General features: G+C 47.7%; 1 protein-coding gene across 1 annotated transcript in view; it reads left to right on the forward strand.

Moving 5' to 3' along the window:
* ATP8B4 (ATPase phospholipid transporting 8B4 (putative)) overlaps positions 1-26,586 on the forward strand; it is a 5,389,235-nt gene that overhangs the window by 3,040,610 nt on the left and 2,322,039 nt on the right. The window contains exon 16 of the mRNA XM_069624764.1: positions 18,444-18,559. Coding sequence (XP_069480865.1) covers positions 18,444-18,559 — 116 coding nt within the window. The remainder of the gene's footprint in view (positions 1-18,443; positions 18,560-26,586) is intronic.

Raw genomic sequence — 26,586 nt, forward strand, 5'->3', positions numbered from 1 at the left:
CTTACTCACCAGCCACTTAGAAGCCATCCGAGAACAGGAACTACTTTCTTACCTGGGTGGGGCAGCTCCACTCCCTGGATACAGCACTGGAACTCTTCTGGAAACTGGAACTCTTTTCTTACCTAGGCGGGGCCGTGGAAGAAGACGCCTCATCACTCCAAGGCTATTTAAACCACACCCGATAGAGGAAGCGTGCTTCGCGTTATTCTGCATCTGCAGCAGAACGCTCACCGAGTCTGCTCCGGCCTTTCTTCTTCCGATCCTGGACCTGCAAGAATCCTACTTACCATTTCAGTATCCAGACATCATCAGCACCTGTAAAGAACAGAAACAACAGGTTAGCAAGGCGAACTTTACACGCAGTGCTTACTTACCTGATCCATCGGCTGCGGCCGTTTCTTCACGCCGCATCTCCACCTGCAAGAACAAAAGCATTGCCATACTTACCGGCACGCTGTGAATTCCGGATTTCTTCGTTCTGCATCGCCGCCTGTGAAGACAAAGTATCGTTAACAACTTACTGGCATTCCGCGGACTCCGGCCCTGCAACCCAACATCTGAAAGGCAAAAGAAAAGACATTAAGCAGGTATTTACTTACGTCCATCACGCTCGTCGCAATAAAACGCCTGCGAATTCTCCGGCGTCTCTTTAACACGAACTAAGCTGCAAGGAAAGAGACAGTTAGAGCGCTTGCCATACTTACGAACTTCCAAGCGCTTCATTTCATCTTTCATCTCAAGAGCCCTGCAATACATAAGGGAAAGGCATTATACAGAGTCTGCATATAAACGTGCCACGCATGTAAAGACTATAAAGACAAAGGTGTCCAGAAACTCACTGCTTGTGCAGATAACGACGGTAACCATCCTCTGAATTCAAGAGGCCTGTGTTTCACCAGTGAAGGAACTGGCAACGGCACCCTGCACCAGACGCAGATGGAGAGCCCAGCATTCACCTATATAAGGTGAGCACGTTGACCTGGGGGCTCTACGAAAAAGCTAGAGAGAGAGAGAGAGAGAGAGGGACATTCAACAACCCAGACCATTAACCCCCATATTCTTTCACCTGCAGAAACCTCACTCTTCGAGTTCGACACACAGTGCGAAGAGGTTCGACCCCAGAAGCCAATCGAATCCTGCACATCACTTTTCGAGTCACAGACAGCTTCCTGCCAAGACCCGCGCCTCCGTGGGAATCAGGTGAGCGTTACAGAACGCGAAGCCCACCACAAAACTCCTACCCAGGCGCAATGGAAACCTCAGACACTGATCACCTAGCCCAGTTGCTCGGGGAATTAAGAGCAGAAGTACATGCAGCTCGTCAGGAAACGAACTCTCTAAGAAGAGAATTGATACTTTCCAAGGAGCGAACAGAGGACCTTGCTAGGCAGTTGTTACAAACGCAGGCAGGACAGACACCTTTGCCTGTTCCAGGAGGAAGTTATCCTTCTGCATCATCTTTAAATCCAGTGCAAATCAACCTGCCCGGTAATGTTCCCTTGGTTCCGCCCGAACGCTTTTCTGGTGATCCAAAGAAATTTGCAGTGTTCATCAATCAGTGCCGCCTACACTTCTTATGTCGACCAGCTGCATTCCCAACAGACCAGACCAAGGTGGCTTTCGTGCTTTCTTACCTCAGTGGCAGCGCTGCAGATTGGTCGATCCCTTTAGTCACCCAGGATGATCCGGTTTTACATGATTTTCAAGCCTTCCAGTCCAGCATGGAGAAACTGTTCGCAAGACATGCACAAGGGCAGGCCTTGGACAATGAGCTTCTCTCATTACGACAGGGTAATCAAGACCTCTTGACTTATATAGCCTCCTTCAATAGACTCATAGTGGAAACACAATGGCCCGAGGACAAGAGAATAACGCTTTTCTACAGAGGCCTGCGTGGAGAGCTCAAAGATGTGTTAGCGCAAGTTGTGAATCCTCCACAAGAATGTTCTGACTATATTGACTTAGTTGTCCAATTGGACCATAGACTACAGAACAGGAAGGCAGATCGTTCCAGATTTGATACCCGAGTGTTTTCTAAACCATAGACCTCGAATAAGGGAGCTGACACTGTGGAACCCATGCAAATAGGGGGCATGAAAGGACCTTTAACCCAGAAGGAGCGGGAAAGAAGAAGGCAGCTGCAATTATGCCTCTATTGCGGAAACTCAGGACACTTTCTTCGGGACTGTCCAGTGAAACCAGCTAAGAAGACTGTAGGAGCCGCGGATACCTGTACCACAAATTCTGAGCAGGGAAACGACCTCGCCCGACAAGAGTAGAGGTCCTCTTGCCGAGCGTTAAGATCTGTCCCGTGACCTCGCATTTCGTGATACCCATGGTCCTCATCAGTCCTGAACGTCCGGATCGTTTGCATGCAATTGAAGCTTACATTGACAGCGGAGCAATCGGTAACTATGTGGACCGTGAAATGGTATCAAGGATGAATCTACCCCTTGTCCCTAAGGCAGTGAAAGACGTCATCACTACTGTGGATGGCACGGAGATAGCCTCCGGACCAGTTACGCATGCCACCCAAGAAGTGACGCTAGTGAGTCAAGATGGACACCGGGAGAGAATCGTGTTCGATGTAATCAAGGCCCCTCAGTTCCAGATCATTCTGGGAATCCCTTGGTTAGAGAAGCACAATCCTCAGATCGATTGGCGAGCAAAGACGGTTCAGTTTCCAGAGTGTTTTACCACTTGTTATCCTCGGCCTGATGTTTCACTGGCGGCAATCTCTTCTGAGGAGGTGCCCAAATTACCTCCCGAATACCAGGAATTCCAAGACGTCTTCCGGAAGGATCAAGCCAACACCCTGCCTCCTCATAGGTCTTACGACTGTCAAATAGACCTGATACCTGGAACAACTCCTCCTTGCAGCAGGATTTATGCCCTCACCGAGCCAGAGAACCTTCACCTCAGACAATACCTAGACCAATACCTAGCTAACGGGTTTATCCGTCCTTCAAAATCTCCAGCTTCATCGGCTTTGTTCTTCGTTCCGAAAAAGGAAGGAGACCTTAGGACTTGCATAGATTACCGCGCCCTGAATCAGATCACCGTTAAAAACAGATACCCGTTACCTTTGATCCCTGAACTCCTGGATCAAGTCAAAGATGCATGTATATACACAAAGTTGGATCTCAGAGGAGCCTACCACTTGGTACGGATAAAAGAGGGCGATGAATGGAAAACGGCCTTCCGCACCAAGTACGGGCTATTCGAGTATCAAGTGATGCCCTTTGGACTGTGTAATGCTCCTGCGGCTTTCCAGTATTTTATGAACGATGTCCTTAGAGAACTCATAGACGTGTGTGTTGTTGTCTACATTGATGACATCCTCGTCTATTCATCATCGGAAGAGGAACATCAGAGACACGTTAAAAAGGTTCTCGAGAGATGGCATCAACATAATCTTTTTGCTAAGCTTGAGAAATGCGTTTTCAACGTAACGGAAGTCGAGTTCCTGGGATTCATATTGTCACCTAACGGAGTCCATATGGATTCAAAGAAAGTTGATGCAATCATCAAGTGGCCATCACCAACCTCTGTAAAAGGAGTTCAAAGCATGTTAGGGTTCGCTAACTTTTACCGCAGATTCATTCCTGAATTTTCTCGAATAGACTAGCCCATCACCGCTCTGTTGAAGAAGAACAAACGTTTTGAGTGGTCTTCTGAAGCAGAACAAGCTTTTCAGGACTTAAAAGCTAAATTCATTTCTGCACCTGTTTTAAAACATCCTCGCCCAGAACTCCCCTACATCGTGGAAACGGATGCTTCTAGTCTTGCTATGGGGGCAGTTTTATCACAAAGGGATCCGGTCACACACCAACTACATCCTGTTGCCTTTTGGTCCCGCAAGTTTTCGCCTCCCGAGATCAACTATTCAATTACAGACAAGGAACTTTTGGCCATCAGATCGGCCTTTAAAGCCTGGCGGCATTATCTTCTAGGAGCCAGACACACAGTCACCGTAATGACTGATCACCGCAATTTACAATATCTAAAGACAGCCAAAGCTCAGTCTTCCAGACAGCTTCGCTGGGCTCTGTTTCTAGCAGAATTTGACTTTATAATTACTTATCGACCAGGCAGTAAGAATGGAAAAGCAGATGCTCTCTCCCGGGTGGGAGTAGATGAACATTTGACCAATCCAGAACCAATACCCATAATCCCAGAACAAAGAATTTTGGGTTTGGTCAGCGCTCAATCTTTTGAAGGCATCAAGACCATGGTTAAATCACTCCTAACTCAGGGCGATGTGCAAGATTGGCAATTAAAGGGGAAAGAATTCTCAGTGGATCAAAACCTACCATATTTCCGAGGACGATTGCATTTACCCTGTGAGAAAATACAAAAACAAGTAATCTCCTGTTATCACGACTCTCTAATGGAGGGTCACCCTGGCATTACCAAAACAATGGAAAAGATTAAAAGACATTTCTGGTGGCCGTCATGGAAAAAGGATATTAGAGACTTTGTAATCTCCTGTGGTGTGTGTGCCCAGAATAAAAGTCAGAAGGAGAAACCAGCCGGCCTATTACAGCCACTAGAGATCCCTCCCTGTCCATGGCATACCCTGTCCATGGATTTCATCACGGACTTACCTCCATGCTCGGGGTATACTACCATTTTAGTAGTCGTGGATCTATTCTCCAAGATGGCTCACTTCATTCCCCTGAAGGGTCTGCCATCCGCCTCAGTATTGGCCCGAGAATTCTTAGAAAACATCGTTCGGCTACACGGTTTTCCCTCGGTTTTAGTCTCCGATAGGGTAAGTCAATTCATCTCTCACTTCTGGCGCAGTTGCTGTCGTCTAGCCCAAATTGATGTAAGACTTTCAACTAGTCACCATCCCCAAACTGACGGACAAACCGAAAGGACAAATCAAACTCTAGAGCAATATCTACGTTGCATGCTCCAACAAACTGAAAACCCCTGGAAGGATATTCTTTGGATCGCTGAATACGCTTACAATAATTCGATTCATTCTGGAACAGGGAAGACTCCATTCTTCCTACTATACGGACACCATCCTAGAACCTCTAACCTGGATCCTCCCCAAGAATTCGAAGCACCTGCTGTGGATCACTTGCACTCGGAGATCACCCGTGCTTTTAAGGAAGCCTCGGCCCATCTGCAAAGAGCTAAAGCTCAATTCAAAAGAGGAGCAGATCGCCACCGTAAAGAGGCTCCTCACTACGCTGTAGGAGATCAGGTCTGGCTATCCACTAAGCACCTGCCTCTAAAGGGACCCCGCACCTTCATCCCGAGATACCTTGGACCCTATCTCATATCTGCCGTAATTAATCCGGTGGCTGTCAAATTGGAGTTACCTACGCATATGAAAATACACCCAGTATTCCATGTCTCCTTATTAAAACCAGTAGAACCAGAAACCCGATTGACTGAATTCCCAGAACCGGTTTTAGTAGAAGGAGAACTTGAATTCGAAGTTAAGAACATCCTAGACTCCAAGATCTCCAAATCTAAGTTATATTATCTGGTTGATTGGAAAGGTTACGGCCCCCAGGAAAGGTCTTGGGAACCTTCAGAATATGTCCACGCACCTCGTCTGGTCAAGAAATTCCATCTGAATCACCCCGGCAAGCCAAAACCCCCGGAGAAGAAACGCTTAGGAGGGGCCTTGAGGGGGGGTACTGTCATGATCACTGCTTCCAAGGAGCCAGGACCAGCCCAACGTCCTTGGAAGCAGGCCCCTAACCCTAATCCTAAGCACCAGCCGGTCCCCACTGGGACCTTTTGGACCTTGTCCTGGCGCCGGTGGCACCAGGCTCATCAAAACCATTGGTCCCGGCACTGGAAGCGCCGGGCTCATAATAGGTGTGAAGATGCTTGGGTGGATTTACCTGCAGCAGACCATGCTGCTTACTCACCAGCCACTTAGAAGCCATCCGAGAACAGGAACTACTTTCTTACCTGGGTGGGGCAGCTCCACTCCCTGGATACAGCACTGGAACTCTTCTGGAAACTGGAACTCTTTTCTTACCTAGGCGGGGCCGTGGAAGAAGACGCCTCATCACTCCAAGGCTATTTAAACCACACCCGATAGAGGAAGCGTGCTTCGCGTTATTCTGCATCTGCAGCAGAACGCTCACCGAGTCTGCTCCGGCCTTTCTTCTTCCGATCCTGGACCTGCAAGAATCCTACTTACCATTTCAGTATCCAGACATCATCAGCACCTGTAAAGAACAGAAACCACAGGTTAGCAAGGCGAACTTTACACGCAGTGCTTACTTACCTGATCCATCGGCTGCGGCCGTTTCTTCACGCCGCATCTCCACCTGCAAGAACAAAAGCATTGCCATACTTACCGGCACGCTGTGAATTCCGGATTTCTTCGTTCTGCATCGCCGCCTGTGAAGACAAAGTATCGTTAACAACTTACTGGCATTCCGCGGACTCCGGCCCTGCAACCCAACATCTGAAAGGCAAAAGAAAAGACATTAAGCAGGTATTTACTTACGTCCATCACGCTTGTCGCAATAAAACGCCTGCGAATTCTCCGGCGTCTCTTTAACACGAACTAAGCTGCAAGGAAAGAGACAGTTAGAGCGCTTGCCATACTTACGAACTTCCAAGCGCTTCATTTCATCTTTCATCTCAAGAGCCCTGCAATACATAAGGGAAAGGCATTATACAGAGTCTGCATATAAACGTGCCACGCATGTAAAGACTATAAAGACAAAGGTGTCCAGAAACTCACCGCTCGTGCAGATAACGACGGTAACCATCCTCTAAATTCAAGAGGCCTGTGTTTCACCAGTTAAGGAACTGGCAACGGCACCCTGCACCAGACGCAGATGGAGAGCCCAGCATTCACCTATATAAGGTGAGCACGTTGACCTGGGGGCTCTACGAAAAAGCTAGAGAGAGAGAGAGAGAGAGAGAGACATTCAACAACCCAGACCATTAACCCCCATATTCTTTCACCTGCAGAAACCTCACTCTTCGAGTTCGACACACAGTGCGAAGAGTTTCGACCCCAGAAGCCAATCGAATCCTGCACATCACTTTTCGAGTCACAGACAGCTTCCTTACAAGACCCGCGCCTCCGTGGGAATCAGGTGAGCGTTACAAGAACATTGTATGTCCCACTGTTTGTTCCTAGACACCTTACCAAGGTCCTCTGAAGACTCTAAAAAAACTCAGCAAATTCCAGTCACCGTCTCTAACATCATCCGGATTCCCGGGGCCTACCAGGCTTACACAGATGTATTGTCAACAGCCATTGTTCAAGCTCTACCACCCCACAGACCTGAGGATTGTGCCATCGACACTGAACCTTCAGCCGTAATTCCTTATCGAAAGAATGTTTATTTTGTAAGAACCTGAAAAAAAGACCCTCCGGGAATACCTGGATACCAACTTGGAAAATGGAACTATTCGACCATCCAAGTCCCCGGTGTTAGGGAGAATTCTCTTATAAGGCTAATTTCCCAAACCTAGTGAGTCCCCCAGCAGCTTTGCAGGATTTTTGGGGTTTGTTTTTTTCTCCTGCTAAGATTGAGACTCTTTTACTCCCCCTCTTAGGCATGATTTGAGGTATGTCTCTGACTATTTGTGTTCTTGTGGGCTATGGGGTCCTTTACTCCATAGGGTATCATCTATTTTTTGTGTATGTGTTCCACTGCACCCTCTGCGCAGTAACACAGGGGTGTCATAGTGACCCCCAAACATAGACTCCATACCCTGGGACTGACTACTGTCTCCCAGGGCATGTAAAGTCACCATTGACTTTACTAGTCCTAAATTGTGAACAAAACAGTACAAACCAACATATTATGGAAGTACTGGAAGGGGTTAATTATATTGCCCCTGGGTCTGTTTTCAAGGGGGCACTGTCCAGTCCCCCCTTGTCGGGTTTCTGGCTGGTGGCAGTGGTTACCACGCAAAATATTCCACCGGAATATTTCCTATGGGATTTTCCCATTGATTTTAAACGCACCACGTTTTGGTGCAATGTTAAAGATACCGCCGGTTTATTTATTTAATATTAAATCCACGGTTGGGTCGTTTTGCCAGAACTCTTTTCTAAAATGGCGTTTGTGTCTGTCTCTGTAACTCTGACCAAGGTTGAGCCCTTTGTTCCACTTTTTGGCGGGCTTCTCCACAGAAGCCCTCCAAATGGTGCCACTCTGTCTGGGTTCCACAGGATGTGTGGGAAGGGGAATTGGCACCCTGGACTGCGTTGCCTTAGCAACTCAAGTCGCACTCTATTCTGATTGGCCCAGTGGTGAGCTGCCCGGCTCACCACTTAGCATGTTTGAGTGACAGCTAGGCTGTTGAATGGGTGCTTTTCTGCATAAAAGCGGGGCTTTTGGGACTGGAACTTCAGAAGTCGCCACAGGACCTTAGAATCCGGAGAGGGAAGAAGCTGAGCCATCTGCAACGACGACACCACCGGTGGAGCCCTGCTGCAACGACCTCACCACTTTCCCAACAACAAGAGGAGATCTTCTGCTGGAAGAGTCTTCTCCCTCTGAGCTGGTGGGATCAACCAGTTCGCCACTTTGCCTTCCAAAGACGTCTCTTGGTCGAATCGCCCGTGCCAAGCACCCCGGCGACCGGATATCCAAGCTTCACCAGTTTGACCGCGAATAAAAGGAACGCACCTTTTACCGACGAACTCCGCGGCTGGTCTCTGCCCTGGGCAGTGCAACGACTACAAGTTTCCTCCTCGACGAGATCTTCTCTTCCCCTGGTCGAAACCACGACTTGCATCCACTGCCAGGAACAACTGCCGCCGCTGGAGCTTCCTCTCTCTTTAAGGTACAGTGTTCCACCTGGCCTCCCTTTCTTCGGATTGCTAAAGGTGACCCTTATATCCTTGGCTTTCCAACTGGGTTGGCTCCAGACCTTCTAACTTTACTTTTCGAAACACCCCAACCTCTTTTGAACACTCTGCAAAGACTTTTAGTGCATTTTAAACCATGTGATCCTGGGCACATTTCGCTTTGCTCCATTTAAAGTGGGCCTGGCCTGTGAACTCTGGCTCTACAGTGTATACTGCCTTCACTGACTTGCTTTGGACTTAGAAAAGTGTTGGGAATTGTTTTATTTGTATGCTCTGCCTTTTTCTCTCCCTTTAGCTGAACTATTGGAGTGCCATCTAGGTTACCCACTCACATCTGTTTTAACAAATAGTGATGTTTTAACTCTGACTTGTCTAATAGTTATCAAGGGAAGTGTATATACTTTATCTGACTGTGTTTTAACTTGCTTTTGATTTAGAGTGCTAGTGTATTACCTAAAGTGTGTTTTAAATAAATAATTATATACTTTTGATACAAAGGTCTGGTCAGTTTTTGCTTGTTCCACTGTGTTTTTGGACCTATTGTGTATACTCTATATACTGCCTTACTCTTCTTGAGAGAAGTCTGACTGCTCAGCCACAGCTACCAGGTAAATCTGGGTGGTGGGGACTGCTACCAATTGGGTTTACTGCTTACTCCTGTTGTCTTAATCTTTTTGCAGTGGTCCCCAAGGGAACTGCACAGGATTCTGCCTAACACCCGGCGGGCGCTTCCCTTTTCTTCGTTCCCAAGAAGGAGTCCAAGGAGCGTAGGCCATGTCTGGATTACCGGGGCCTTAACCAATGCACTCTCAAGGCCCGTTACCCATTGCCTCTCATCTCGGACATCCTGGAAGCAGTCAGAGGTGCAGTCACCTTCACAAAACTAGATCTCAGGGGTGCCTACCATCTTATTCGTATAAAAGAAGGTGACAAATGGAAAACAGCCTTTAGATCACCCTTCGGCCATTTTGAATACTTGGTCATGCCCTTTGGACTTGCTAATGCCCCAGCAATCTTCCAACGTTTTATCGATCGGGTGTTTTCTGATATGCTGTTCCTCTTCGTCATTGTATATCTAGACGACATACTGATCTACTCCAAGGACCATTTGAAACACAAAGAACACGTAAGGGCAGTCTTACAACGTCTACATGAACATAAGCTCCTGGCCAATCCCGAGAAGTGTCTTTTCCATATATCTACTGTTCACTATCTTGGATTCATTCTTAGCCCAAAGGGGATTGGAATGGTCTCTTCCAAGGTTGACTCCATTCTGTCTTGCCCTGCTCCAACCAGCACTACCAGCAAGACCCTGGGAAATCATTGCCACAGATTTTATCCTGGAACTACCTTCCTCCAGGGGCTACACAACTATAATGGTTACCATTGATTTGTTCACACACATGGCTTATTTTACTCCTCTACAAAAACTACCATCCTTGTCTGAACTTGCTGGGATTTTCCTAGAACACATATTACGGCTTCATGGGCTACCATCCAAAATCATTTCTGACCGAGGACCCCAGTACATATCCCAGTTCTGGAAACAGCTATGTCGTATACTGGGAATCCAACGTGCCTTATCTTCGGGTTATCATCCAGAGACCAATGGAGCTACCGAACGAGTAAACCAAACCCTGGAACAATATCTTTGTTGCTTCGCCACCAAAGTCCAGGATGATTGGTCACTCTTAATACCTGTGGCCGAATTTGCATACAACAATTCAGATCATTCTGCTATCAAGACCAGTCCCTTCTTCTGTAGTCAAGGATTTCATCCTTCAGTCCTACCGTTCATTCTTCCACATCCTACCCCAATTCCTGTGGTTGATTCCTGGATTGAAACACTAATCAATGTTCACAAAGAAGCAATGGAACACCTAGGAAAGGCCCAAAGAGACGTTAAACATTATGCTGACTCCAAAAGAAGGCCTGGGCCTTCCTATTCAATAGGCTATAAGGTCTGGTTATCCTCAAAACTCCTTCCTCGTCACCTACGACCAAACAAATTGGCTCCCAGGTATTACGTGCCCTTTTCTATAAAAGAAATCGTCAATCCAGTGGCCTTTCGACTCTGACTACCAGAGTCATGGAAAAGGATTCATCCAGTCTTCCACACTTCTCTATTAAAACCATATGTTCAGCCCACTCGAACTGCTCCAAGATCTACCCCAGTGATTGTCAATGACCAACTCGAATACGAGGTCTCCAGAATTTGTGACTCCAGGTACCGACGTAGTCAACTACAGTATTTGGTTGAGTGGAAAGGGTATCCTCCCAGTGAGCGCACCTGGGAACCTGTGTCAAACATGAATGCCCCCAGGCTGATTCGAAGGTACCATCTCATCCATACAGGCAAACCCAGAGGAGCTGGGCTTCAGAGGAGGAATACTGTCATGAACGGTCGCCTGCGTCCACTCTGGACTTCGTGGTCCCTGGCACATAGAGGCTTGAATGCCGTGATCCTCCCAACATGGCCGCTTGATACGGAACGCAGCTTGCCAATCTTTGCGCGCCACGCTCAACGTTCTACTAAACAGACACACCCCCGTGGCGCTGCGTGTCTCAATGCTACCGCTCGCTGTAGTTGGACATGTGTTGCCGGAGTTCGCTCAGGGCTTTCTTCTGAATCCTAACTCCCAATTCCTTGAATCCTCCTCCCTTCCTTTCCTCGAACTTACCTCCTTCCTGGATTTTCTCCGGCACTCGGGCCACAGCGTTCCGTGCCTCCGAGCCTGGACATTGTTCTTTCCTGGTTACCGTCCTGGACATCTGAACGTCTCCTAGAGTTGGATTGCTCTCCTCAGGCTGAAACCGAAGACCAACACACGGGTTTATATGAATCCCAGACCAGGCAAAAGAAATCATCAAAGAAGGTCGCAAGCAAACGGGAAAACAGGTGAGAAGTGGAGAAGCTTGTGACAAGTTGCTCAGACCCCTCCACTTCTTCCTGTACCACCAACGCCTCCCCCCAGTATAGGTGCTGTCATTGAGTAAGCATTTAGGAATGCACTAATGAGCCAATTGGATGTTGACCCTTTTTTATCTCATTCATGAGGTGGTTTATTGTATTCATTCTTTGTGTATTGATTCTGGTGGATTGTTATAATCATAAGTGTGTTTCGAACTCCCTGCATAGTCATGTTACTTTTTTCAGAGCTTTGGATTAGGAGGTATAGGTGCTGCTATAGAGGAAGGTGACCAGTATCCCTAGAGACTATACTGATAGTATTCCCTTTCCAAAATGGATGACTGGAATTTACAGCTAGCGGTTAGTCCGCTTTCTATCTTTAATCAGACAGAGCTCGGCATTTAGCTATGGCGCGTAGCTGTGGCTCTTCGGATGCTCTGTAGCATTTGTTGCAAATGCATGCGCTTTTCATTCACTCCGTTGAGACTTTGAGACGCCGTGCCTAGAAGGTGAGTGTCTGTAAACGGAATTGTTTCCCTATTAGTATACCTACTAGGGTGACACCAGACCTGACTTGTCGGGTTACTACCAACCTTTTAATTATGTCTCTGTGTATTTCACTGAATTCCACTCTGATTTTCACGCGTAGTCATGTGACTTGTTGTTGAGGGATTCGTATGTGTCTCCTGGATGGAATGTAACAAACTTTGCATCTCCGCAAGGTTGGGGGTGCTGATTGAATACCTGTGGCATTTAAATCTTTGGATGGGGTGAGCTTTTTCTAATCTTGACTTTATCATCCCGTGGGCTGCTTGATGTAGTAAATAGTGGTACAACTAGTTATGTTATTTTATTTGGGACGCTACGCGCCTAATTTGGCGTTTCTTTATTACTTCTTTTGCAGGAAAAATATTTTGTTTGAAGAACATTGTTTACCAATAGTTTTGAATACTACGGGGGTTCCTTGGCCAGGGTTGCCTCATTGTCTTTAAGAGGATTATTGGGGATTTTACCAGCTGTGTACCCTTGTGTTCCTTGATACCCCAATTTCAAATGATAATTTTGACAGTGAAGTGTCCAATGACCTATGTTGTGTTTTGTTTTTTTGCCTTTTGTATTACTCATAGGACTTTGTTCTTGGCTACATTTCCTTCCTTATTTTATCTACCATACTTCGCTTATGGTGCTCAGGTAAGCCCTTTTTATCTTGATTTGGCTAACTCTGCATGTATTGCTAACACATGCATGATTTTTTGCCTGATCTCTAATTAATTGCGCGGTCACATCCAGCTGGCTTTTAGTGGTGGATGGTTGATTTTGAATTTGGTAAATGCTTCACATTTGTAACATCTCCTAAATAGGTATGTTTTCGTTTTGGCTTTAAGATAATTGAATGTTAACTTAATTAAGGTGATACACAAGATTGATATGTTTGTGTTTGTTATGTCTTTTCCAGTCTGAACTGCTCTTGAAGAAGGGGTGTATACCCCGAAACGCGTCAGCTCCCTTCGGACTGCTAATTACCCTGGAAACATTAATGTTATTAAACTATCCCTATTTTATTTTTAAAACATTATTTTCAAGTTGTGTATCTATTGGTGTTAGTACTTTCTGTAGAAACTGATGAAATTCAGATTACCAAGTATTGGCTGATTTCTCAACATTCTATAGTGTGCATGGGACGGATGGTCTTACCTATGGACCTTTTTGTCTTCCACCAATTCCTCCCCCTCAACAGCCGTTGGACCTGTCTTCGGCACCCCACCTGTGTCCCAGGGCCCAGACTGCCCTAGGTCTGTGAAAAAGGGGGGAGACGATGAGGACGATGACGCCCAGGACGATGTACCCTCCAAATCCATTAAGGCTTTTCATGACGCCTTTAGGGCCTGGCAGAGTTCTTGGGCGTCCCTCTGCCCGATGAAGCCCCCAGGTGTTGGGAGAGCTAGCAGAGGTCTTGGGTGAGCACACCACGATCCGGCCTGTCATCACTCTCCAGACGGAAGTCCTGCAGGTGGCGCAAAAGGTCTAGGAGAAGCCCAGGGCCAACGCCCAGATGAACAAGAAGTTGGACAGCAGGTTTAGGCTGACGGACGGGGAGCCAATCCTCCTGGCCTCCCACCCACAGCCGAATTCTTCATTGGTGGCTGCGCCCTCTTTGTATCCTAAACTATCGGCTTTGTCGTCTTCCTACACGGGAGCCGCCTCCAGATGTGTTTTTCAAGGAGGACAAAGGGCCTCATTCCGACCCAGGCGGTAAGTTACCACCTGGGTCGTACCTTTACCACCATGGCGTAAACTACGTTTACGCCATGGTGGTTGGCGGACTTACCGCCCCATTCCGAGGTTGGCGGGGCGGTAAGTCCCCAATCCCCATTTACCCTTCCCCATTCCCATTTTTGCCCCATAGGGCATAATGGGAGTGGGGAAGGCGTTAATTAACAACAAGGTCCCTTAGCGCCATGGATTTTAACACCTGCTAAAAGCAGGTGTTAAATCCTCCATGGCGCTAAGGGACCTCGGAATCAGGCGATAAGGGTCGGCGCTGTTTACGCTGCCGTAAACCCCTTACCGCCTGGGTCGGAATGAGGCCCAAAGTCTTGAAGTCTTTGGGAAAGTGCTGTTATTCCATCTCAGGACTGCATGTGTGGCAAGCCAACGCAGAGGCCCTCTTGGCTGCGGCTAACCAGAAGCTGTGGTAGGAGCTCTGGGATTTTCTGACCGACCTCCCTTCAGATAAGCAAGCCTCCTTCAAGGTCGGTCGTGCAGATGCCCAGGCCATTGCGCAGGACCTCACAGAGTCTTCGGTCCCCCACACTGACACAGCCAGCAGAGGGCTGTGTCTTGGTGTTGAGATAATAAGGACGGCGTGGATGCACGCCACTACGTTTTCATCTGACATGCAGGAGCGGATACTAGATCTGTCCTTCGACGGCATGGACCTTTTTCATTTGTCAACCGATGACGAGTTGACAAAGAGGAAAACCTCTGTTCACGCCAATCCTTGGCCATCCTGACAAAACCTGGACTGAAATCCTTCCCGCAGTCCCAGGGCAGGACCGAGTTCAAACCGTGCGCTTTCTCCGGCTTCAAGGGGTTCCGGGACTGCAGTACACAGAGGCTTGACAGGTCGTTCAGCGACAACAGGAAGAAGCAGCAGAGACAACGCGCGGGTTTGGCCGTTTGGCTATTTTCCAGGACACCTGGAAGCATCTTTTCAGCAATATGTGGATCTTATCCGTACTCTCCACGGGCTTCAGGTCCCCAGCTCTTTTACAGAGGGGGGCTTTCGCTCTTGGAGATGCAAGCGATAGAACCGAATCCTCTTTCAGACAGGGGTTCTGGGTACTAGTGCAGGATTTTTGTGGTACCCAAGAACAACCAGCCTGGTGTGAGGGTTGTCCTGGACCTGTCATTTCTAAATCTGTCTTTATCACTGGAACGCTTCAAGAGGATTACTCCGAGTCTCTGTGCGCAGGGGGCTGGATGTGTTCTCTGGACCTCAAGGATGCATACCTGCATGTACTCATCAACCAACCACATCAGAAGTTTCTGCGGTTCACGGTTATGTTGTACCACTTTCAGTACAAGGTGCTGCCATTCGGCCTGAACTCAGCCCCACGCGTCTTCAGGAAGTTGATGAACACAGTGGCGGGCCTTCTCCACTTTGAGGGCCATCATCTGTACCCTTATTTGGACGACTGGCTGGTGAGGGCAGGGTCACCCGAAGGGGTGTTGCATTCCTGCCAGAGATTGGCAGATAACCTTAATCAGCTGAGGAAGTCGCAGTTGTGCCCATCTCAGGAACTGGTCTTCCTAGGGATGCGCTGGAGCACTACCATTCAGCGGGTGTTGCCTACGCCCAAGAGGGCCTCATAGTCTCCTGAATGCTTACTGTACAGCATGCTTCCCTCAAGATGAGATGCCTCCAGCTCCACCTGGCATCCAATTGGGATCAGGAGGCAAGGTCTCAGTCGGACAGGATCCCAAGACCACCGCTCCTACTGCCTGAACTTCACTGGTAGATGATGGATGGGAATGTTTCAGTAGAAGCCCCTTTTACCCGACTGGAGCCTACCCTGGTGGTGATGACGGACTCCTCTTTTTCTGGCTGGGGCGCTACTATGGAGGGCTATGCGATTTATGACGCATGGTCCAGGGAGGAAGTCCTCCTGCATATCAATCTGCTCAAGCTCCAGTGGGCCTGGCCCTCAAGGTGTTTTTGCCTCTCATCTTGGACAGGTCTGTTCTGGTCAGATGGACCGTTCTACTATGATGTTTTACCTGAACAAGCAGGGTATCCCACGTTTCCCCCTCCTCTGCATGGAGGCGGCATTGATCTGGGAATGGGCCCTGACGGAAGGAGTTTGGATTTCAGCAGTCCACCTCCTGGGGGACATCAATGCAGAAGCGTACCAGCTCAGTCACTTGGGGTTCAACACCTACTCCCTGTTGCACCTGTTCCAGTATTGGGGGTTTGCAGATCTGGATTTGTTCGCATCCCCTCTGAATTACAAGAGCCCCCAGTTTGCTTCATGGGCAGAACAGGGTTGGGGGTCTTTGGGAGATGCCTTCCAGATCTGTTGGCACAGCCGCAGGTGTTATGCATTCCCACCTACTCCAACGGACCCTCTGGAAGTTTCAGACTTTGGTGGGTTGCAGCCTAATCCTGATTGCCCCCCACTGGACTTTGAGACCCTAGTTTTGAGATCTGCTGCAATTGTGCTTCCAGGGCACCGTCCACCTTCCATTCTCCAGCAGGGGATTCCTGATGCAGCAGGGCAGGGCGGTGGAACATCCGGACCTGGCAAAGCTGGCGGTCTGGTTCCTGACCAGCTGAGGCTTCAACATGTCCAGTTTTCGGATGACAACTCAGGCATCATTCAGCAGGCCAGGAGGTCCTCGACTCGGTCCCAGCGTAAGATTAAATGGACTAGGTTCTGCCATTGGGCTCGTGACAAGGGTCTGGATCCTGTCACCTGTCCTCTGGATGGCCTACTGGCTTTTTTTAGCACACCTGGTTCGTTCTGGAGTCCAGGTGGATACTTACTGCACTTATTTTGTGGCCATTGGGGCTTACAAAAATTCCCCTGAGAATTTGTTTTTTGCGGCCAAACCGGTGGTTAAGGCTTACCTTATGGGGTTGTCTAGGCTTTTTTCGCCAGTGCATGGGCCGCACCTCGTCTTGGACCCCAATGTGGTTCTTGCAGCTTTGCAGCACAAGCCTTTGGAACCGATGGCCTCTGTGGACATCCACTTGATGACACTAAAGACAGTTTTACTGGTGGCTCTCACCTCTGCACGCAGGATTAGTGAGCTGCAGGCGTTGTCCTCGTGCAAGTCCTTCACCACTATTCGCAACGAAAAGTTCATCTTGCGCACTCACCCAAACTTCTTGCCCAAGGTGGTCTCTCCTTTTCATCTGAATCAATAAATCTGCCTGCCGGTGTTCTTCCCAAAGTCAGAGGCATCGAGGGCCCTGTGTTCCTTGGACCTCAAGAGGGCCCTCAGGTTTTATCTCTCTCTGACGAAATTCTTCAGGAAGTCTGAGGCATTGTTTGTGACTTTTGGGGGCTCCTCCCCCGACTATCAGGCTTCCATCGCCCATTGGATGGTTGAGGCCATTTCGGAGGCGTACACGGCCGTGGGCAGATCTGTTCCTGAGGGTATTCATGCCCATGCGGTCAGAGCCAAGGCCACAGCCGTTGCATTTCAGAGACATTCTTCTTGGGATCTCATCAGCAAGGCGGCTACTTGGGCCACTCCATCAGCCTTCTTTAAGCGCTACTCACTAGACACCAGCGCCAGGCGTGATGCAGAGTTTGGTCAGGCGGTTCTGAAGAAACTTTTTGCTTCGTTCAAGATATGAGGCAGGTTATCACAGCTCCACTGTATGTTCTTGTTTGGTGGAATTACAATGGAGTAAAGGGGACGGGACGCATGAGTAATTAGTTACTCACCGTAGTGACTAGAGTACTCATAGTCCCCTTTCCTCCATACGTTCCACCCGCCTTCCCCCGCTATTATGCCAATGGCTAATAGGCAATAAGCATAGCCAGTTATCTAAGCGTCCAATGTGTTCAAAGGGGACTGAGGGAGGTGCCGGAGGGCGGGGCTTCGGTGGGGCATTCCCACCTCGAGGCTGCACTCCCACGTGCCATACTAAATTTAAAGGGGAAGCTCAATATTTCACTGCCAAAGTTTCAGGTACCGTCCCCATGTTGGGGTACGCCTACCAGGATGGAGGAAAGGGGACTATGGACTATGAGTACTTTAGTCACTACGGTTCGTAACTGTAATTTATATTGCTATTTCACTGTATGCTAATAGACATCTAGACCCCAGAATGGGAAATCATCGCTTGTGCTCATGACCCTACAACTTATAAATTCTGACTTGGTGGTGGGTCATTGTCCCACAAAAATGGCCCCTTTCTTGGTCTATAGGACTCCTTATGCTGTGTGATTTAATTAGAGGAGCAAAGAAGGTTTGAAAAGTACAGGGGTTTCACGTTTTTACTGTATTGTGCTTAAGCATTTTTAAAACGTGTTTTTAATTACTGATTTTACCTTCAATTGTGGGCTATTTGTAATTTATTGCGTTTGGTTTCGTGCATTTCCATATTCACTGTATTTAGACCACTAATTCAATTTGATGTATAGTAATTTTGTGTTGCAAGAAATATTCATTCCTATGTTCCTTTCATTTTTTTGTCAGTCCGAAATCCTCATGGTCAGATAAAACTTTACAGCAAGGGTGCAGACACCATTTTGTTTGCGAGACTTCATCCTTCCAATGCAGCACTGCAGTCATTGACGACGGAGCATCTTAATGTGAGTATTTACTCTGTCACAGTCAAGTCATCATTACAGTTTTTCTCAAAGTCTGTCCTTTTCCTTCGGAAGAGCTTTATTTTTTATGTTTGGTGATCCTAAGCTACCTCCCTATGGAATGTTCTCTTATCCTGTCCCATTTAACCTGTATTACCATTTCAGTGGTGTTCACAGCAGTGGAGAATGTGCACAGGGACACCGTAGAGAGTAAATAAGTAAGAATACGCTTCATGACAGGGATGTCCCTCGCATAGGGATGGGCTTTGAGGCAGGGATGGGTCAGGTATGGTCATCAGAGTAGACAATGGTCATGTCTCACAGATGGCTCACAGATGGTTCAAAGGTTAATGTAGGTTTCAGGTCCCTCTCTCTCTTGTCTAAAAATGCACCAATCCTCTCTAGTTTAGGCTCTATACTTCCCAGATTAATATATACTGTAGGTTTCACCCTGCTTTCTAAACTCTAGCTTATACTAGAGGTGAACATCTAAAGGCAGAGCACCTTGTCCGTCTAACCCCCCTCAGGGACTTCCTAGACTGCTGTTAGGGAGAATTCTCTGTAAAGGCTAATTTCCCAAACCTAGTGAGTCGCACAGCAGCTTTGCTGGATTTTTGGGGTTTCATTTTTTCTCCTGCTAAGAGTGAGACTCTTTTTCTCCCACTCTTAGGCATGATTTGAGAATGTCCTTTGACTTTGTAATGTGTTTTATGGGCTATGGGGTCTTTTACTCCATAGGGCTTCATGTGTTTTTGGTAAGTGTGTTACCCAGCACCCTCAGTGCAGTAAAACGGGAGTGTCATAGTGGCCCCCAAACATAGACTCCATACCCTAGGACAGACAACTGTCTCCCAGGGCATGTAAAGTCACCATTGACTTTACTAGTCAATTTTTTTGAACTAAACCAGTACAACCCATCCTACTATGGAGGTACTGGGAAGGGTTAATTGTTTTTCCCTGGTGTTTATTTTCGAGAGAGTACTGTACAGTCCCTCTCTCAAAAGTTTCTGGCTGGTGGCAGTGGTTACTACTGTAAATATTCAACCGCAAATATTTCCCTATGGGATTTTCCCATTGTTCGAGGCTACCACTTTTTCTGACAGCCTCTAACATACCGCTGGTGTATTTTAATATTAACTTTACTCCAGTAGGTTTTATTTGCCAGAACTTTAATATAACTTCTTTCCCGTGTCTTTCTCTAAATTCCTAACCCAGGTCGGGGATCCTTTGTTCGTTCTTTTGGCAGGCTTCTGCCAAGAAGCCCTCCTTTCGGCGCCACTGAGTCTGGGGTGGGTCCATTGTGTGGGAGGGGGAGTAGGACCCCTGAACAGGGTTGCCTCAGCAACCCATGTCGCACTCTATCCTGATAGGCTGGAGGGTCTCCCGCCAAGATGACCACTCCACTTTGTGAGTGACAGCTAGGCTGTATGAATGGGGCTCTTTTTTGCATAAAAGCAGGGTCCTGAGGACTGGAAGAAAAAGACGTTGCCACTGGAACTAAGAAGCCGAAGAAGAGAGAAGCCAAAGACATCTGCAATGACTGAACCACCAGTGAAGCCCTGCTGCAGCGTCTCACCACTTTTCTCCACACAAGAGAAGATCTTCATCTGAAAGAGCCTTCTTACCTTGAGCTGGTGGGGCCAACCAGTTTGCCAATCGCCTTCCTGGACCTGCCCTGGTGTCCTGTACTTGGAGACCGGATAGCCAGGCACCCGTCAACCCGGACCGCGATTTAAAGGAGCGTACCTTTTATTCGTCGGGCAGCACCGCGGCTGGTTTCATCCCTGGGTAGTGCAGTAACTCGAACCTTCCTCTGCGACGAGAGCCTCTCTTTCTCTGCTGAATGCCCCAAACTGCAGGAACTACCAGGAACAACCGCCACCGCAGGAGCCATTTCTTCATTTTAAAGGTACATTGTTCCGCCAGGCCGCCCTTTCTGCGTGGTAGAGCTAAAGGTGTTTTAAATCCTTTACCTACCTGTTGGGTTGGCCGCCCCTCTCTTTTAACATTGTCTTTCACCTTCTGCATCCACCTTTTTAAAATTGTTAACCAAAGACTTGACAGCAGCTACAAGAACATTTTGCTCCTGGGCCCCTGCCCTGTACTACTGACTCTGGCTAAATTTGTTAGAACTGTCTTCGCTAGATTGCTTCTCAATTAGAACTGTGTTGGTGCACCTACTTCTTATAACCACCCCTTCCTTCCCACTTTTAAACCTTGTGAAGTGCCATTTTGCTCAGTTTTTATTTAAGTATTTGCTATACTGATGTACTGCCTTGCCTAAACTGGTTCACAAACTCATGGGAAGTGTTGCTGGGTCCTGTAAGAAGATATCTCTATATGACTTGTGTTTTCCCTCTCTTGTATGAAATTGCTAGAGTGCCATTTGTGTTAGGTTTTCACTGTGCCGTTTTGCTCAGTTTTCAAACTTGTCTACAATTTAACTAGGGAGTTGTGGATACTTTCTTTGACTGAATTTAACTTGCTTAAGAACTGTGATAAATGTGTTTAACTAGAAGTGTATATAATAAATATATATATTCCTTTTTAATACAAAGCTTTGGTCAGTGTTTCCTTGTTCCACAGTACTAAAGGCCTATTGTGTAAACCCAGAATACTGCTCATCTCCCTCTTGAGATAAGTCTGACTGCTCAGCCAAGCTTCCAACTAAATCTTTGTGGTACAGACTGATACCAAAGGGGATTTATTGCTCTCACCTGTAGTCCTAATCTTTTGTAGTGCTCCCTAAGGGAACTGCACAGGATTCTGCCTAACATTGACCGCAGCTGGGTTCATGGTACTGCTGCATTAAATTGAATGCAGTATTTGACCAATTGTATGCTGTTACAATGAAGTATGCATTGACCATGCATTTTTTGTTTGCACCCTACATTTAGCATGCATTTATCCTTGCTTGCTCTATCACATTGCTTTGTGTCATCTGCTTATGTCTTTCATGGAGTCTATGTTTGGGAGTCACTATGACACCCCTGTGTCACTGCATTGAGGGTGCTGTGTAACACATGTGTATAAAGATGGTTCCTATGAGGGTGAGAAAAACCCCATAGATATTAAACACAAAAATAGCCTAGAATACACATAGCAAAAATGCCTAAGAGTGGGAAAAAGAGTCTCACTCTTAGCAGGAGAAAAAAACAAACCCTTCAAATCCAGCAAAGCTGCTGGGGGACTCTATAGGTAAGGGAAATTAGCCATAAAATGAGAATTCTCCCTAACAGTCAACTTGAAGCTGCAAACACCATGGTGCAGCATGCATGGGACATGCATGTGAAAACACCAATACCACTAAACATAATGTGCTGGTACACAACATAGCATCCCAAAAATGTGCATCAATGTTCTCATGGTTGTGGCTTGTAACTAGTGCTGCACACCATAATTGGGGAACCCTAAGCAAGAGAGGCCAAATATGCTGTTGATCCATATCCTCCCAAACATTACAAGGGATGTGAAGTGTCACTCAGTACACATGGTCAAAGTGCAATGAGACACACCCCAGCAAAACCATCAACACATGTCACAGGCCACAAACAGCCAGCCCTGCAGCCCACTCCCAAATACCCAAGAAATGCCCACACATTTGGAATTCCCACGATTTAGAATATGAAACCAGTGGCCCCACCAATCCATAGAAACAACACCCTGCCCAGACCTATCACCAGAACCACACCTTGTGAAACATGCATCCATTAGGACGTACTGGTGACCCACAAGACAAGTCAATCCCAAGTAATCACACACAGTGCAAGACTCCCAGGCAAACACCACAAATGCCCTTTACTTACCTGTACAGGGTACCCACCTGCCTTGCATACGATGCACACCGTCGGGAGACGCTGCCCCTAAATCCAATGACAAGCATGGTAACAACAAAAGGAACATGCACATACATGACAACAAATGAATTGATACTGAAAATATGCAGAGAGCACCTACTGCAGAAGCACCACAGGACATAGATTGTGATCTGCCGATGAGAGAGAGAGAGAGAGAGAGAGAGAGAGAGAGAGAGAGAGAGAGAGAGAACCAAAGAACCAAGCAAATGCCACATCAAGCAGTACACTGCCTGTATTGGAGATGGCCAATTGCATGTACTACACCGTAGTATGTGCGGCCATAGATGAATTGACCAAGGTAGGTAACACAGTGACATGAGTACCACTTAAATAACCATGCCGGCATGTTAGCATGTAAAGCACATATGGGTTAAGTCACACATGCAGCAAACATGGTGACCAATGACGCATGCTCAACATGCAAGACAGTGCTAATGCTTACCCGCTGACTGCATAGGCATAGTGTGAATCCTGCATTACCTTCACCTGAAACTGTGTCTCCAAATTAGGTACAAGAGGGACAGTGCCTGCTGGAGGGCATGGAGCGCATGGACGTCAAAGGGTGCAGGGTGTCTCCCCCAGGACAGCAGTCACTACCAGATCACGGATTACTGAAACAACACGGTTGAAGACATTACAACAGTCTGGTGGTACACTCCAGAGGGAATGTACACAATGGAAACTTGCTGTAAGTGTGGGAAAAAGGAAACAGTCCCAGTTGATGTATGACTCTAAAAGTACCACCTAGCCAAGGTCTGTGAATGGAGAGAGTAAGTAAATGGAGTTGGAGATAGGAACAAGGTGACCCACAAGAGGGGCAGGGGCATGGACCCATGAAGTGTGTGCTGAGTGTGGGAGGGTAACAGGGATCAGGCCTCACAACAATTTGACTCAGGAGTCATTGCCATAGCGGCAGCAGGGATGTGCACAGTCTAGACATATGCACACTCATTCAGGGCACACGGTAACGCTTGTTGGTTGTCATCTTGGATGTTCTATGTAGCATGGAAGCACCTACGTACATGTGTGAATAGAGAATCGATACCCTGCAGGGCATGAAGTGGAACTCGCTTTTCTGACACAAGCACATGTATAGCAGAGCAGAGAGTCACTGACTTCAATGATACAACTAACAAGAGGGCACGTTGTGGTATCATGTTGCAGATGTTGGGTGGGTTTGCTAGTGGGGGATGAGTACTGTCACACGGCCATGTTCAACTGATGTACAACACATGGGTTGTATCCACTCCACTCTTGTGTACACTGGACAGGAGTCAGTAACCACGACATGGTCCACCCAGGGCAGTCATTCAAATGCACCAAGATGCGCACCACAATCATACATCTTGGTGATGCTTCACTACACATACTCAGGATGCACAATCTTGGTCACTCACCAGACATGTCCTCGTAATTGTCCAGGCCTCCCACGCCTTCCACCGGCTCCATTAGAATGAATTGTCTCATAGCCTCTTCATACTCGGTCAGCTCCTCCTCCTTTGGTGATCCACCTCCAGTTGCCAGAGCAGAGGCGAGGTTGGCACCCAGCTTGGACTTGGTGCGACGGGTGAGGTCATTCCAGTGCTTCACTACTTGAGCAGCAGTGCGCTTCTAAAACCCTAAGGCGTTGATCTCATCTGTGACATGCTGCCAATGCACCATACGATGAACAGGTGTATTTGTGAACCCCCGGTTGCTGGCACATGTCATGGTGGTTGTTAGGCAGAAACCTGTGCAGTTCCCTTAGGGACCACTGCAAAAAGTTTAAGACTACAGGTGTTGGCAGTAAACCCAATTGGTAGCAGTCTGTACCACACAGATTTACCTGGTAGCTGTGGCTGAGCAGTCAGACTTCTCTCAAGAAGAGTTAGGCAGTACATACAGTATACACATTAGGTACAAAAATACAGTAGCATAAGTAAACACTGACCAGAGCTTTGGTATAAAAGTATATAATTATTTATTTAAAAACACACTTGCACTAATATGTCAAGCAAGTTCAAACACAGTCACTAGAAATATATACACCTCCCTGATTAATTATTCGACAAGTCTTAGGAAAAGAACACCACTTATTATCCACACAGAGGTGAGCGCTTAACCAAGATGGCACTCCAATAATTATTTAAAAAGGGAGGGAAAAGGCAGAATTAGGAAAGCACCCAATACCAACACTTTTAAAAGAACCACAGCAAGTCAAGAAAGGCACGGTCTACTGTAGAGCAAAAAGTTCATAGGCCAGGCCCACTCTTGGAGAGAGCAAGGCGGAATGTGCCCAAGATCACACAGTTGAAGTACACTTTAAAAGTCTTTGCAGATAGTTAAAAAAGGAGTTGGATCAGTTCAGAAAAGTTAGTTAACAGGTCCCAGGTCACCCCAGGATAGAGCGTCAAGGATTTACGGGACACCTTGAACAGTCTGTTGCAAGGGAGACCAGGCGGGACACAGTACCTGAAATGGTGAGAAAGCTCCAGCGCGGGAAGTTGTTCCTGGCAACGAGTGCCAGTCAGTGCTTCGTCCAGAGGAAGAGAAGATCTCGACCTGGAGGAAAGCTGAAGGTCGTTGCACTGCCAGGGAAGAAACCAGCCGCAGAGTTTCCTGGTTAAAAGGTACTACCCTTTTATTCGCGGTAGTGGTGAAGCATGGCTATCCGGCCGCCGGGGTCCTTGGCACGGGCGATTCGACCACGAGACGATCCAGGAAGGCGAAAAGAGGGCGAACTGGTTAACCCCACCAGCTCAAAGGAAGAAGACTCTCCAGGAAGAAGATCTTCTCTGTCGTTGAGAAGTGGTGAGTCGGTTCAGCAGGGCTCCACCGGTGGTGTCGTCGTTGCAGGTCGGCTCAGCTTCTCCCTCTTCGGATTCTTTAGGTCCTGTGGCGACTTCTGAAGTTCCAGTCCCCAAAGCCCTGCTTTTATGCAGAAAACCCCCATTCATCAGTCCTAGCTGTCACTCAAACATGCTAAATGGTGAGCAAGGCGGCTCACCACTGGGCCAATCACACAAGAGTGCGACTTGAGTTGCCGAGGCAACTCAGTCCAGGGTGCCTATTCCCCCCTCCCACGCATCCTGTGGACCCAGACAGAGTGGCACCACTTTTGGAGGCTTCTGTGCAGAAGCCCGCCAAAAGTGGAACAAAGGGCTCGACTTGGGTTGGAGTTACGGAGGCGAACACAAACGCCATTTTAAAGCTGAGTCCTGGCAAAAAGACCCAACCGGGGAATAGATATATAAATATATTAAGTATCTTTAACATTGCACCAAAAAAGTGGTGCGTTTAAAATGAATGGGAAAATCGCATAGGAAATATTCCGGGGGAATATTTTGTGTGGTAACCACTGCCACCAGCCAGAAACTCGATGAGGGGGGACTGCACAGTGCCCCCTCGAAAAACAGACCCAGGGGCAATCTAATTACCCCTACCAGTACTTCCACATTATGATGGTTTGTACTGGTTCTGTTCACAATTTAAGACTAGTAAAGTCAATGGTGACTTTACATGCCCTGGGAGACAGTAATCAGTCCCAGGGTATGGAGTCTATGTTTGGGGGTCACTATGACACCCCTGTGTTACTGCACTGAGGGTGCTGTGTAACACACATACCAAAAACACATGAAGCCCTATGGAGTAAAAGACCCCATAGCCCATAAAGCAAATTACAAAGTCAAAGGACATTCTCAAATCATGCCTAAGAGTGGGAGAAAAAGAGTCTCACTCTTAGCAGGAGAAAAAAGAAACCCCAAAAATCCAGCAATGCTGCTGGGGGACTCACTAGGTTTGGGAAATTAGCCTATACAGAGAATTCTCCCTAACAGTGGTGCATGGTCACGTAGTCCATGAGGATCTGGAGTTCTTCATCATGGAAGTTCCTCTTCCTCAACGTGCCAGTATCCTGTGCCATATTATGGGGTTGAGCCTGTTCCTGCTGTGCAGGCTTTGCCCTCTTGCTACGTGGTGTTGGTGTTGACCCTGTGTGTATAGTACCACTCTGGGCTCCATATGCTGCACCACTAGTGGCTTGGGGCATGGCATTATCCCCTGGGGCTGGGGCTGCTGCTTCCGCTGGACGTCCCTTACCCTTCTGGGCTGGGACAGCTGCTTCCCCACCCCGAGGGGGGCTCGGGTGATGTCCAGTCTGGAGGGGGCTGCCTGTGGGTGGTGTCCAGTCTGGAG

This window comes from Ambystoma mexicanum, chromosome 11 (genome assembly GCF_040938575.1).
Source record: "Ambystoma mexicanum isolate Mex_15411 chromosome 11, UKY_AmexF1_1, whole genome shotgun sequence".
NCBI classification, from domain to species: Eukaryota; Metazoa; Chordata; class Amphibia; order Caudata; family Ambystomatidae; genus Ambystoma; species Ambystoma mexicanum.